The 13,517-nt window shown below is 35.0% G+C and overlaps 1 protein-coding gene across 1 annotated transcript; it reads right to left on the minus strand.

Moving 5' to 3' along the window:
- Positions 1-485: 485 nt before the first annotated feature.
- LOC132271875 (uncharacterized) lies at positions 486-13,192 on the minus strand. The gene is made up of 6 exons (XM_059773376.1): positions 12,835-13,192; positions 3,857-4,118; positions 3,551-3,747; positions 2,146-2,333; positions 732-1,021; positions 486-659 (listed from the first exon to the last, which is right to left on the minus strand). Exons 1-5 carry the CDS (start codon positions 12,927-12,929, stop codon positions 735-737), a joined length of 1,029 nt encoding a protein of 342 aa, XP_059629359.1. The 5' UTR covers positions 12,930-13,192; the 3' UTR covers positions 486-659; positions 732-734.
- Between the last annotated feature and the right edge of the window lie 325 nt (positions 13,193-13,517).

A 13,517-nucleotide genomic window follows, 5' to 3' on the forward strand; every position in this document is an offset into this window, starting at 1 on the left:
AAACTCCCCTAATTCAATTTTTTGACAAATAACCCTTCTCAACTATTAAATTATTGCACAATAACCCCTCTCAACTATAAATTGACCAAAGGCGCGACAAATTGTTTCTTACTGCAGTGAAAGAAATACTCATTTTGATGACCAAAATACTGTCTTATGGATTTAATACACACACAACCCACATATGCAAGTTCGAAAACTCCCTTGGACCATTTGATTACAACCTCTCCATAGCATTTGGACTGCAAGTTCTTGGGCCACGGAACTTAACTATCAATCCAGCCGTTTTCAGCAACGACTGCAGGTTCTTGATCTGAAGCTTGGAATGAGACACACCATGTTGGGGTGAAAGAACACAGAAGAAGTGAGAGGGAACCGAACCGAACCTTACAGATTGTTTGCCAGCCACCATTCCCATATCGGTTCTTCAGTTCAATCCGGTCCCTCAACAATGGAGCTAACCTTCTTGCGTGCCACAATTCCCATACAAACAATAATTGATAGATCAGATTACCAATATACACCCAACATAGAAAGAACAGTGTCCGACAAGTTTGAATTTTGTTACAGTCCTGACCAATATTCTTGAGAGAGACGGAGGGAGAAAATAGTAACTCTATTTGAAATAGTAACGAAGGAATCCACCTAGATAGGCATTTCTGCAAAAAAGCACAAATGAGAGAGAGAGAGAGAGAGAGAATGTATTGACCAACTGCCTAAGATCACCCTACATGCTACTTGGCCTTCTTGACAAGGGTTGACGTTCTGAACTCGGCATCATCCTTGATGAAGCTCCACCAAAAGAAGGTGAGGGGGACGGTGGCAGCATGCCAAAGAGCATGAGCATCTACAAATTCCCAATAGGGCGGAAAATCGTACAGTTCCAAGAGCAACGCAAGACCTCCAAGAACAACCACCACCCATAACTTCCATCGTGAGGGATGGCGAGTAACACCCGCCCAGACAGCCCATAAGAGAAGCTGAACTACAACCATTAATACACAAACCTTCTTGTTCAAACCTGAAACATTATTGTAAGATCTGTGTTAGAAGTCCACTAAAAGCGGAGCTCAAGTAATTTACGCTATAAGTAAGGAAGCTGTGGCTCCTCAACAGACATGTAAAGTATCTGGCATGCAATTGATTCAACTTCAGATCTCTACTTGTGGTATTATATCATTAGCTTTTTTCAAAATCTTTCAAAAGTCAGGCATTCAAATTACATTATTAATAACTTGATTCGGCGTATTCCCAAAAATTAAAATAACCAGGTCAATATATATTAAGAAAGAGTATACCATGTGCTAGTTCACCAATTCGTGATGATGTACATAAACCAGATCAGATGTGCACTATAAATTCTCTGTGCAGAGGCAAATCAATACAGACATTATTAAACAGTCTGCCCTGGAGTATAAAGTTCAATATGGCAATGTTAACACGTGGAAATAATACTTTGTAACAGAAGTAGATACAATATGTGCATTCCAGACTTAAGAAAATGGCTCAAATTATATACCAAGAAATTATATCACAGGTTTATCCCTAACGAAAATCCCCAAGAAAATGCCTAAGATCCAAAAGTACGCAGATAATCAAAATTGTCAACGCAATTTAAGTTTTGGACTTGCGAGAGATAATTTTCCAAAGACTATATTATAAGATCATCTATTGCATGCTGGAGAAATTTTGTTTTCTGCTAAACAAGGATAAAGGGGGCATAAGATTAGTAAAACGGATCCATTTTCAAAAATTGTCTTTCAGGATTTTGGATCTGCATCCACAATTTTGTGTGTGTGTGTGTATCGTTTAGCAATGCAGAAAAGTAGAATCTATGGTAGTAAAAATAAAATAACTCATGAGAGTTCGTCAACTGTGACTGATTAATCATGCACAATGAAACCAACGACTGCAACCAGTAAGAAGTGGAAAAGTTCATGCACTGGAAAATGACAAAGAATTAGCACTCGAGATTACACTTTCTAGGCATATATGAATGTCCAACTGCCAAATCATGTAGTTGTTCAAGGAGAACTAAAAAAAGGAATTTGATGTCGGCTTAGACATAGTAACACTGCTAGTTTAAATAGACATCTTTCTCATTCTGAGTTCTTCAACAGTTGGAAGTTATAAGAGAGGGCTTACCATAGTCAAGCTGATAAAAGTTCAAATACAAAATATGTGTTGTCACAAATGCGATTAGCGGAGCAGCAATCATCACCCTAGCAGCCTCATCCCTGATATTGAAAGCTCGCAGTATAGCCAGAATAAGGGAAAAACCAAGTAATGCCACCGCAGATGAATAGTCTAGCTTCTCTGCCAAATCGACATCTCTGCAAATTTAATTTTAACTACTGAATGTCACACCAAGAAGATGCACAAACAGAAAGAAAGTTCCAAAATCAAATTAGACAAATTTAGTTGATTGCTCATAACTGAATATGATGAGTTTTAAGAGAGAAGCATCAGACTCGTTTTATTTCCTGATTGGCGAATATAAGCATTGTAGATAGTGTCATTGCAGTCAAAGTCAGTCTATGGCGACATGCATAAGGAGTCGATCAGCAATTTAAAATTTTCTGAACAAAACAAGGATAAAATTAAACAAGGATAAAATTTTCCCTTCTGTTTTACAGAGAGTAGGAGGGTATGGCAGTCTCTCATAATATCAGTGTCCCACTTAGGAATTAACCTACAGATTGAAAAATAAAATGGTTCCCCGATTCTTGAAATTTACATGCATCTTTAAACCCTCGAATGAATATTTATGCCTAGCATGTCAAAAAAATTAGGGTTAATTTCACTGACACCCCCTCAGGTTTGACCAAATATCATTATATCACCCTCAACCATCTTTCGAAATTAACCATCACCTAGACCCCAATTTCCTTTTCGTTACTTTTTCCGCTAAAAAGGTGCAAAATGACAATTTTATCCCGATTTTTTAAATCTATTATAATCCAAAATATCATAAGCCTGAAATAACCAAATTGCCCTCATTTATTACTCTGTCACCCCCAAAACTCTTCATGTCACTCTTTTCTCCAAAAATATATTTTTTTTTTGTGTCCATGATGAGAAATATATATATAAAGAACAAATTAAAAAAATAATTATAAATTTATAATTATAATTTGGTTGGTTTTAAAAATGAGATATATATATATATATATATATATAAAGAATAATTTTAAATTTATATAATGAAGGTCAAAGGGTATTCAAGTCATTTCAACCCTTCTTAAAGTCAACGGATAGTTAGAAGGGCAGCAATGTCATTTTACATGCAAAAAGGTATCTGACACACTTGAAAAATAACTTTTGAGGTGTAAGTGAAAAACGGACCAAACGTTTGTAATGCGAGTGATGGTTATTTTCAAAAGATGATTCAATGTGATATTTGGCCAAACCTGAGGGGGCGTAAGTGAAATTAACCCAAAAATTTAATGTCAAAGCAATTTATTGGTTAGCAAGTTTGATCTTTGCTTTCAGAACCATACCCTAAATGTGGAGCACAGATATTAAATGTGCAAAGTTAAGGACTGCTTACCGACTGTGGAAAACAGCACTCCAGAACCATGAGTTCATTGATAAGATCCCATAGATATGCCACAAACCAGTGAACTCATAGTATGTCTTTCTGTTTGGCCGCAAAGGTAACTTGTAGTAAACAAAGATGAAAAATGATACCCAACCATGAAATTGCATAGCGAGATTGAGGGCAGAAAGAGCGACAGAAACAGGTTCCTATGAAAATTAAAGAAATTTATTCAATAAACCATACAAGCAACTTTAAACTGCATACCATAATTTAACGACATAGACAACTTATTTCTTCATAAAGAACACGTAAGACCTGAATACCGTAAACGCGCCGAAATGGCCATTTCCCACGATACTTGACTGGTCTGCCACCAATTTTCTTTCTTTCTTCCTCCCGAACCAGCATGCAGTGGTATTGGCAGTCACTACGACAGTCCCACTGTTTCCACTGCAAATAAAGTGGTTCTTGCAGATACCATGGACCATCTATAGGTTTTCCATCAGATGAGAATTTACAGTTCTGGAAGCATTTGTCCCCCACACAACCAGTTTTCTCACATTGCTCAACACAAGCCCTGGGCAAATGAACAAAAATAAATAAAAAATCAGTGCAAAAGGACAAAATATTTATAAGAACAGCAGCCCGAAAAGGAAGCATAGACGGACAAACACAAAAATTGTCTGGGTGTGATTCTTGAGTGTAGTCTATGAAACCAGCTAGTTGCTTTGATTTATAAAGCTGAAAAGAAATTGCAAGCCAAAGCACAGAGCAATAAGAGAACTTCTTGAGAGATTATGGCGCATCGTTCTTTATAACTACAAAAGAGACAGACACACAAATTGTTTGCAGCTAAATATTCTTTTTATGAAGATTCACAACTGTTCTTTTGTCCTCTCTCACCCCCTGCACAAGTCATCAAATGCTCACTAGGTTGAGGTTTTTGCTACGGACTTCTTGCCTTGCAGAGAGAATAATTCAACAGAGTTTAAAACATAATTGGTAAAGAGAAGGTCTAACCAATTATATATGAAGTGATAGAGGAACAATTTCAATAATGAGATGAAAAGGAATTTCTGACGCAAGAAAGGGAAAGGGGTTGGGAAGGAGAAAAGGGCCTAGATACAGGCTTCCTATTTTGCAACTCAAAATTTTTGGTCAACAAGATTTAAAGGAGCTGAATGAGTGAATATAATGTAACTCACCAGATACAGAATCATAAATTCCACACATTCTCTTCCATTCTTCTGCATCTCAAGACTTGGAGGAAGGGGAAAAAAATAAGAATGACCATAATAAGCATTGTTAGTTTATCCTCAATATGTTCACTTGCTTCAAAAACCCACCACTTGGATTTTGGAAAAAATCCAAGCTCGAGTGTTAACAAATGATCAGTAGATGTGTTGGTATAATTATCTTCATCTCATCTCCTTTCAAAGGCTTGTGGAGAAATTTATCTATCTTCCTAAAAGTAGATCCGATAAAGAATGAGTCACAGTTGTTAGTTTAATAATCATAGGTGGCAATTAAGATGCTTCAGCAGTTGGCACTTGGAGTCTTCACCTTAGAAGGGCCTTTTTTGCTAGACAATGTCTTATAGAGTGGAGCTTTATTCAGTTGCAGAACTGAACAAACAGCGGCGACTGACAGGAGGTTAGAATATATCTAAAATAGCTGAAATGTAAAAGAACTCCAAAAAAAAGGCTATTACCTGTCCCATCCACAAGGAGTGTTGGAAGGGGAAAGACTAGAAACATACATAACCTTTAGTGCCATTCATGATTGTTAGTCTGAGCTTTTACCATTGTATCCAATAATAACCCCCAGTGCTCTCTTTAACATACTAATTAGAACTTACTTCATAAATTAGAGGTAATAAAACCAATAATGATGCATAAATAATCATTACCCACCCTTTTGCTCATCTCCTTTTTCAATATGCTCTTCTAGTAACTCAGAATATTAGTAGTTCAGTATGAATTTATAACAACAGGTTGCACGCTTGCATACATTTGTTTTTGTTGTATATATGTAGAACTCTTCATACTAAAAGCAAAAGTTGCAATTTGAATAGGATGACCCCGACAAAATAATGCATGAGTTGAAGTTTTCAGAATTGGGGCTTAGAACAGTTTCAGAAAAGCTGTTCCTGATCTATATTGTAGGACTGGTGTGTGTGTGTGTGTGTGTGTCGCAAAGATATGGAGAACTTTACATACTAAAAGCAAAAGCTGCAACTTGGACACGATGATCTCAATAAGCTAATGTATTAGAAAAATGTTTGGTGTCAGGGCTTGGAATGGGTTGAGGATATTGTTCCTGATATGTGGTTGGAACCCAAAGCTGTTAGAGAATGAGGAACCACTTTAACTATAATGGAGCCACAAGTGAGTAAAGGCGTAGGTGAAAGTCCAAGCTGACACGTGAGGAGCACCTTCGAGGGCACAAGGAAGAGAGTGGGGACTACTTTTGTCGCAAAGAGGGCTATATCGCTAGAATGATTATTCCTTTAAGTGTTGAGATAGAAGAAAAACTAGAGGAACTCGAAGATTTAGAGAAAGATGTTACTTTGTTACAGTTTTTGTATCTTTTCATGCACTGTTTTTGTATCAGATTGTACATGCACTATTCTACCATGTTGCAATTGAAATTTGGTGTTTTACTGTTTTTGTATCAGAACTGAAACTAGTTTTACTGTTAGAACTGAATAAATGCACAATTCTGCCATGTTGCACTTGAAGTTTGGTGTTTCAATGTTTTTGTATCAGAACTGAAACTAGTTTTTCTGAGCAGAACTTCCTAGCTGTAAATGCAACATCTGAAGTTTGGTGTTTTACTATTTTTTAAGCTAGTTTTTTATGCAGTATTAGGATTATTCAGCTGTTAGTCTGCATTTGGTTTACAGTATGTGATGAGGACTGCTATATCTTTCCTTAGTTGAATCATATTTTGTATGACATGTTTGTTTAGCCACATAAGAGGAGTAACTGGTATCACTAGTTTTGTTGTGTGGTTGAAGACAATGCATTAAAGTCCAAAAAAAACAAAGAAAGGAAAACAAAAAAAAAAACCAATATATTACAATAGATTACTAATTTTAGAACTCTTCTGCGAACTTCAAAAGCGTATTACAATTGACTAGTACATCACTAGTTTTTTTTCTTCTCTCCAATTAGGTTAGTAGCGCAACACATACACATACATGCTTGTCTAAATTTTTTTTATTTACGCACATCTACCTTTTGAGGGATGCGTTCCTCTTTTGATCGCTTCTTAATACAATCTTACTTATCAAAAAAAAAAATTTTGATTTACTGCTTGTGAATATATTGGTTTATCACTGTTTCAAGAGGTGGACCCAAGATGTATAGTAATGGACTCTTTTAAGTTATCCCTTATATTTTTTAGGTTTGGTGAACAAACTTGGAGCTTGCACCACTGGAGAGTCATCTAGAAAATTTTAAGAGAGGTAGTATTATGGTTATGTGAGATAATTATCATAAATGATTTATATATTCCATAATTTTTTCCAGCTTCTCCGTAGCTTCATATTGTCATGTTCCTTTTGTAGAATGGAGGATCTGATGTTGCTTAGCCTTGAACAAGATCCAACGACTTCCTTTTTGTTGTTTTGTAATGATATTAATGTTGGTTTATGAGGGCTTCTATATGTAAACTTTGTTCTAATTTAGGATTTACAATATTGCACTTTTAGCTTTTGTGTTTTTGCCTATGGACCATATAATGTCATAGCATAATTAAACTTGTAAGCTTGATCCATTGTTATTATGTCATGCCAATATCTTCATTATTAAGGTTATTCCATTTGTTAGTACATCAACCCGAAGTATCAATCCGAGTTGGAAGCCCGAGTTCAACCTGAGCTTAAAAAATTAAGAATGGGTTGGGCTCGGGTTGGGTTAGGGTTGAAGATTTTATACTTTGGGTTGAGCCTCTAACCCGCCCGAGTTGCACCGCTAGTTTGTTACCTCTTGCTCGTGGTCCAAGATGGAATTCAAGCTACATTCAAAGGTAAAAGCATATAGGGAGTTTGGAGAGTGTAGAGTTGGATTTTTCTGTGTAGTTCTTTTTTGGTGTACTCTGCTTTGAGCGTTCTTGAATGAATTTAATTTATATATATAAAAAAATAAAAAATAAAAAGCGTAATCTTCTAGACCAAGGATATAAGGGTACGTTGACACTTCTACGTGGTTAGCAAATTAGAGTTCATGCATTCATACACCAAGGTTTTGAGATTTTATGATTTGATGTGGAAAATCCAAATTGATACACATAAAGTGTTTAGGAAACTACCTTTAAAAAAAAAAAAAAATCTAAGTATAGGACTGCAGAATGCTTCAATCAATCGAGGTATCGATCAAGGGCTTCTGAAGTCATATCGATCGATCCACATCTCTCTCAATCGATCAAGCTATTCAAAACAGCAGTTTCATTTTCTGCTTATGACATTAAAAAGCCTCTCTCTATACTGTTTTCTCTTGGGAGGGCTCCCCTTTTGAGCGCCTTTAATGAATTCTTACTTATCAAAAAAAAAAAAAAAAAAAAAGCCTTCTCTCTCTACAACACTGATTTGTCTACAGATACACTACCATAGGACAAATCCATTACACACACAGACTTTATTTTTGAGAGGTTTTGAGCAAAATTGAGTGCATATTTTTCTTTTCAATTTCATTAGATTGGCGATTGTCGTTTGAGTGTGTTGACAATGTATTTGCTGCGGCGCTGATTTGAACAAGTTCAACAACAGCAGTTATTCAATTAAACAGAGATTGATGTGGACGACTGGTCATTGTAGACAAAATCACTGGCTGAAGAAGTGAACCGCGTGAGGAGCGGGTCTGTTGAAGAACGGATTGTGCGCATGAAGACTCGAATGGAGCATTTGGTGGATCAGCCTGTGTCAAGAGGGCTTTGGAATTGTTAACCTAGGTGTAACTTCTTTCTCATAGTGGGTTTAGTTTGCCTGGACTAGGTCCTTTGTTGTCCTGTCTTCATGCTTTTTACTGCTTTTAGGTTTTACTAATCGAACAGCATGATTTTTAGCATGATGGACTGATTGAATTTCATTACTTAGTTTTAATTTGAATTTGAAGTTCTGATGATTTAGTTAAGAATTAAAAAAATGGTAAAAATTAGGTAAAGTTACAGGACCCATTCACCTCCCTCTAGGTGTAGATCACAGACTTTGTGCAACTCTATATCAGAGCCTAGGGTTCCGGTCTTTATCCCATCATAACCCCTACGTGTCAATCCATATTTCAAAGAACAGAAAATAAAATTATAGATGTAGATAGGGGAAAAAATAATGTTTCTATGGGTGTTTAATGCCATGGAGACACGAAGAACAGTAAATTCCATATTTTTAACAATTTAAGATAGACGAGAACCTTTCTTCACCAAATATCTATTGGTCATGGTTTTAAAGACCCAAGAAAAAGAAAATACAGAAATTTTATGGAATGCTTCAGCTTTGCCTAGAATAAAAATCTTATAAGGGGAGTGGATCATAAACGTGGGTGATCGCATAATTTTACAGGTGTGACATTTCAAGGTCTAGGTCAGAATGCTTATAACAAACTTCATTTTTACAAATAGCATGCCAACAACCAACTTTACTTCCGCAACCAGCCCAACTTTTGCACTGATTTCCTTTCCTTTTGGGGAAAAAGGAAGGAAGGAAAGGAGGAGGACCATTTGGACATGTACCAATGTCACTTCAAAAATTTACGATGTTTGAGAGAGAGCTTACCATCCAACTTCCGCCATCCCCATAAAAAAGGGGCAAAATGGGTAAATTGCAAAAAAAAAAAAAAAAAAAAAAAAAAAAAAAAAAAAAAAAAAAGAACCTGAACTATCAATATTTTGAAGCAAACCCTAGAACTATTTTAAAGAGCCAAAAAAACTCCCTCATCTTTCAAAATCTTGCATAATGTCCATGTCGTTAGACAACCTTTAAGTCTCCGTTAACTAACGATGTGAAATTACTAAAGTGCCCCTAATAAACTTGAAAAAATAATAAGAACAAAACAATGTCATATTGAATATAATTAATTAATTTGGGAATCTAATATTTTGTTTTAATTTTCTCAAGTTCAGTGTTAGGGGATGTTTAGTGATTTCACATCACAAACTAATGAAGACTTCACGGTTGTTTAAGAGGAGGGGGTTTTATGCACGAATTTAAGTGTTAACTACCATCTACTCTAAAAGCTTAAGCTCTTAGAGAGGGTGTAACTTAAATATATAAATCCTTCAACACGCCCCCTCACGTGTGGCATTCTTTTGGTCCAACACGTGTTTTTCAATATTTAAATTAGGGTGACGGTGAGGTTTGAACTTGAGATTTGGCTCTAATACCATGTTAACAACCATCTACTCCAAAACTTAAGCTATTAGAGATGGTGTAACTTGAATATATAAATTCTTCAAAAAAAGATAAGCAGATTTTGGGGTTAAAAATAGTTCATGAGGGTTTGTTGCAAAAGATTGATAGTTAAGGGGGTTTTCTGCAATTTGCCCCCAAAAAAGGGTAACCTACACTGGCCTCCCTAAGTTGGGCCTAATCAAACAAGGCATAAAATAGAATGGTCTTAACTACACCAGCCTCTCTTATGGATGTTAGAAAGTTTATGGACATTAAGTAATATCGTGAAATGTCTTTCATACCCTTATTTGATTTAATAATATTTTAATAGAAAAAATCATGTCAAGCCAAAAGGCTATATTACCCTCTTTTTTTGGTAAATACCATGTCACCCCCTTAGTAATAACTACCCAAACCCCCTTACACTCCTCTCTCTTATCCCTGACTCTGCAATCTCTCCCTCCCCTTTCCATCTCCTCCAACAACCATCACCTCCTCTCACCACTAACACCTCTTCCCACCACTTGCATTGTCATCTCCATCACGACCACCTCCCTCTCTCTCTCTCTCTCTCTCCACCACCGCTGCCTCCTCCCACCACTTCCACCATCATCACCACTATAACCCTCTCTCTCTATATCCTCAATGGTGGTATCAAACATCACAATCACATGCCAAACCTTAAACCCACTGCATTTCAGATCTCATATCTCCACTATGAACTTGCCTCGTGACAATTTCTGCTTTACAACTTCTGTTTTTCTCTCTTTTCTCTGCTCAATGGTGGTATCAAACATGACAATCACAAGCAACACCTTAGACCCGCTGCATTTCAGATCTCAGATCTCCACTGTGAGCTTGTGTCTTGACAGGTTCTGTTTTACATCTTCTGTTTTTCTCTCTTCTCTCCTCTTCTCTGTTGTCAACACCACATCTTTGACAAATTTAACAATCACCAACTTTGGTTCCCCCCGAACATTATGCCCAAATCGATCCCTCTCTAATCTAATTCACTCTCTCACTGTGCCCCTCTCCCCATCAATTTCAAAGGCTTTTAACTTAATCTCAAGGGTAAATTGGTCCGTAAATAATCTGTTCTCCCAACATATTTAAAATGGTAAACTACCAACTATTTATTCAAAAATGTAATAATTTCCATTTCATGATCCTTGATCTTCCACATATTTGATAAAACCAGCTCACCATGCACCACTATAACTTCATAGAATCTACAAGGAGTGAAGCAGAAGAAATCTTAAAAAGAAGTTCATACTTCATAAAAAGCTATTATGACCCAAAAAATGAATTGTAGTCACAGACAAAAGAAGTTCACCATGCACCACTATAACTTCATAGAATCTACGAGGGTAAATTGGTCCGTAAATAATTTCCATTTAATGGGTGGCAAACTAAGATATTATGTACACATAAGTTACCACTTTAAATTAATTTTTTTATGTAAATCATTCATTGTTTATATGAATGAATAAGTAATTGAATTTAAAATATTCCTTGCTACCATTCTTAAAGGTCTTGAATTCTTAAACATCTTGATTTTTTTTTTTTTCTCTAATAAATTGATTTTGAGTAATAAGTAATTTGAATATAATTTTTTTATAGTTTAAGATTTGTTCTCAAATTCAATTATATATTAGTCTAAAAACTGACATTATCTAGAAAATGGGATCTTCACTCAAATTTACATTTAAATTGTAAATCCTCTTCCTACGAAAAAAATAATAATAATTAAATATAATTAAATTAAAAAAAAAAAAAAAAAAATCCATTATCACTCTATTTACAAAAATAAATTTGTTAAAAGTACCTCTTTGCTCAGCCATCCTTCAACTTTTAGTTTATATAGTACCTCTTTGTTCAACTTTTAGTTCATAAGCATCTCCACATTGAAATAACTCTAAATAATAAAAATTTGACATGCTCTAGTGTGCCCAATTGTTCAAATGCTCCTCCACATTTGGAATCCCAAAGGATCAAGTATGATCATATATGTGAGAATGATAGTGTTTTTCATTATTATATTTTTATTGTGAACAATGATAAATTAAAATTTAAAATGTATGTTGAAGGTCATGACACGCCATTTTTCATTAAAAAATAAAAAAATAAAAATAAGAAGAAGAAAAGAACTAATTTTATAAATAAAAATCAAGTTTTATACTATAAGAAATTCCGGTTTTTAGTAAAAACTCAAAATATACAATTTTATTTTCAAATTACTCAAGATGACTTTACTTTTATCTTTTTGCATCTCAAAAATGAGAAGGATGGATTGTTAAACAAAAATGATAGTTAAATAATGTTATTTTTATGGACATATTAAAAATCAAAGAGGCCTATTTTAATATTTTTTTGCCTAAGGCCTTAACTTGTATTGAGCCGCCTCTGCTGAAGGACCACTTTGTGGTATAATAGCAAGCCTTACCAGCATAACTATGTGATTTTGAAATGGATCAGAGGATTTTTTTCATGAGGGAAGTTTCAGTTAGCTCCATTAAACAACTATTGTCAAATATTAGTTCAGCTACTAAACTCTAGTTTCTTCCTTTCATATATATATATATATATATATATATATATATATATATGCACACACACACACACATACATACATACATATATATATATATGAGCTCAATTAGGTATTCTTACTAGCTAAAGAGTCTCAAATAGTGAGACATCATTAAAATCAGTTTATTTCCTTTTCCTGTATTTTCTCAGCAACCAAACGAAGTTCAACCAAAAACACAGGTAATCTTTCCATTCCCAATCCATCCAACAGTACAATAAAAGTGAATTAAACTCAAAAAATCACACAACTAAGTAAATACTGAACTCTAATTTATGAAAATTGGCAATCAATGAACAATTAGGTCACCGAGCTTACTTGTAAATCGGATCAGCATCACCAGAACTTGCGTTGAGCACACCAACGAGACACGAGACTGCTGCGAAGAACACAATCAGATGAGATTGTGCCATCTGATTGATGAGATAGAGAGAGAAAGTCAAAAGGAATAGTTGGACTTTCTACGATATCAAAGGACTGGGGTATTGCAATTTTGTATAAGGATGTGATTGATGATTTTCCATTGAATCTGAGGAGAGAGCAGTCTGAAACTACATTGAACGCATCGGGAAATGATAGATTAGAATACGTATGAAATCGATTAAAAGAGACGACGAGAGAGAGTTTTTAGGAGTGGTGGGTTGGAGACGAGTCGAGAGAGTTCGATATATGGCCTTCGGAGACAAGAATCTTGTGACGAGCACTATGGAGCAGACGCGTGTCTAATTGCATCATAAAGTCCAATAACCATTCTTGTCAACTTTTTAAAAGAATAAAAATATTTATATGACAATTATTTATTGTTACATGAAGGACATGAAGGACAAGTGTGTGTGTATACTTTGTGTTTTTACTGTAATTTTACATCTAGTGAGTAAGAAAGTTGAAATGGAATGATAATATGATGGAGTGGAATGAAATATTATTGTCATTCTATTATTTAGTTAGACTATTATTAAATTTAGAATGAAATATATATATATTATATATATTTTAAATAT

The sequence above is a fragment of the Cornus florida genome, unplaced genomic scaffold, assembly GCF_030987335.1.
Source record: "Cornus florida cultivar Cherokee Brave unplaced genomic scaffold, ASM3098733v1 CherokeeBrave_3.0.0_Hap2_Chr08, whole genome shotgun sequence".
Taxonomy (NCBI): Eukaryota; Viridiplantae; Streptophyta; class Magnoliopsida; order Cornales; family Cornaceae; genus Cornus; species Cornus florida.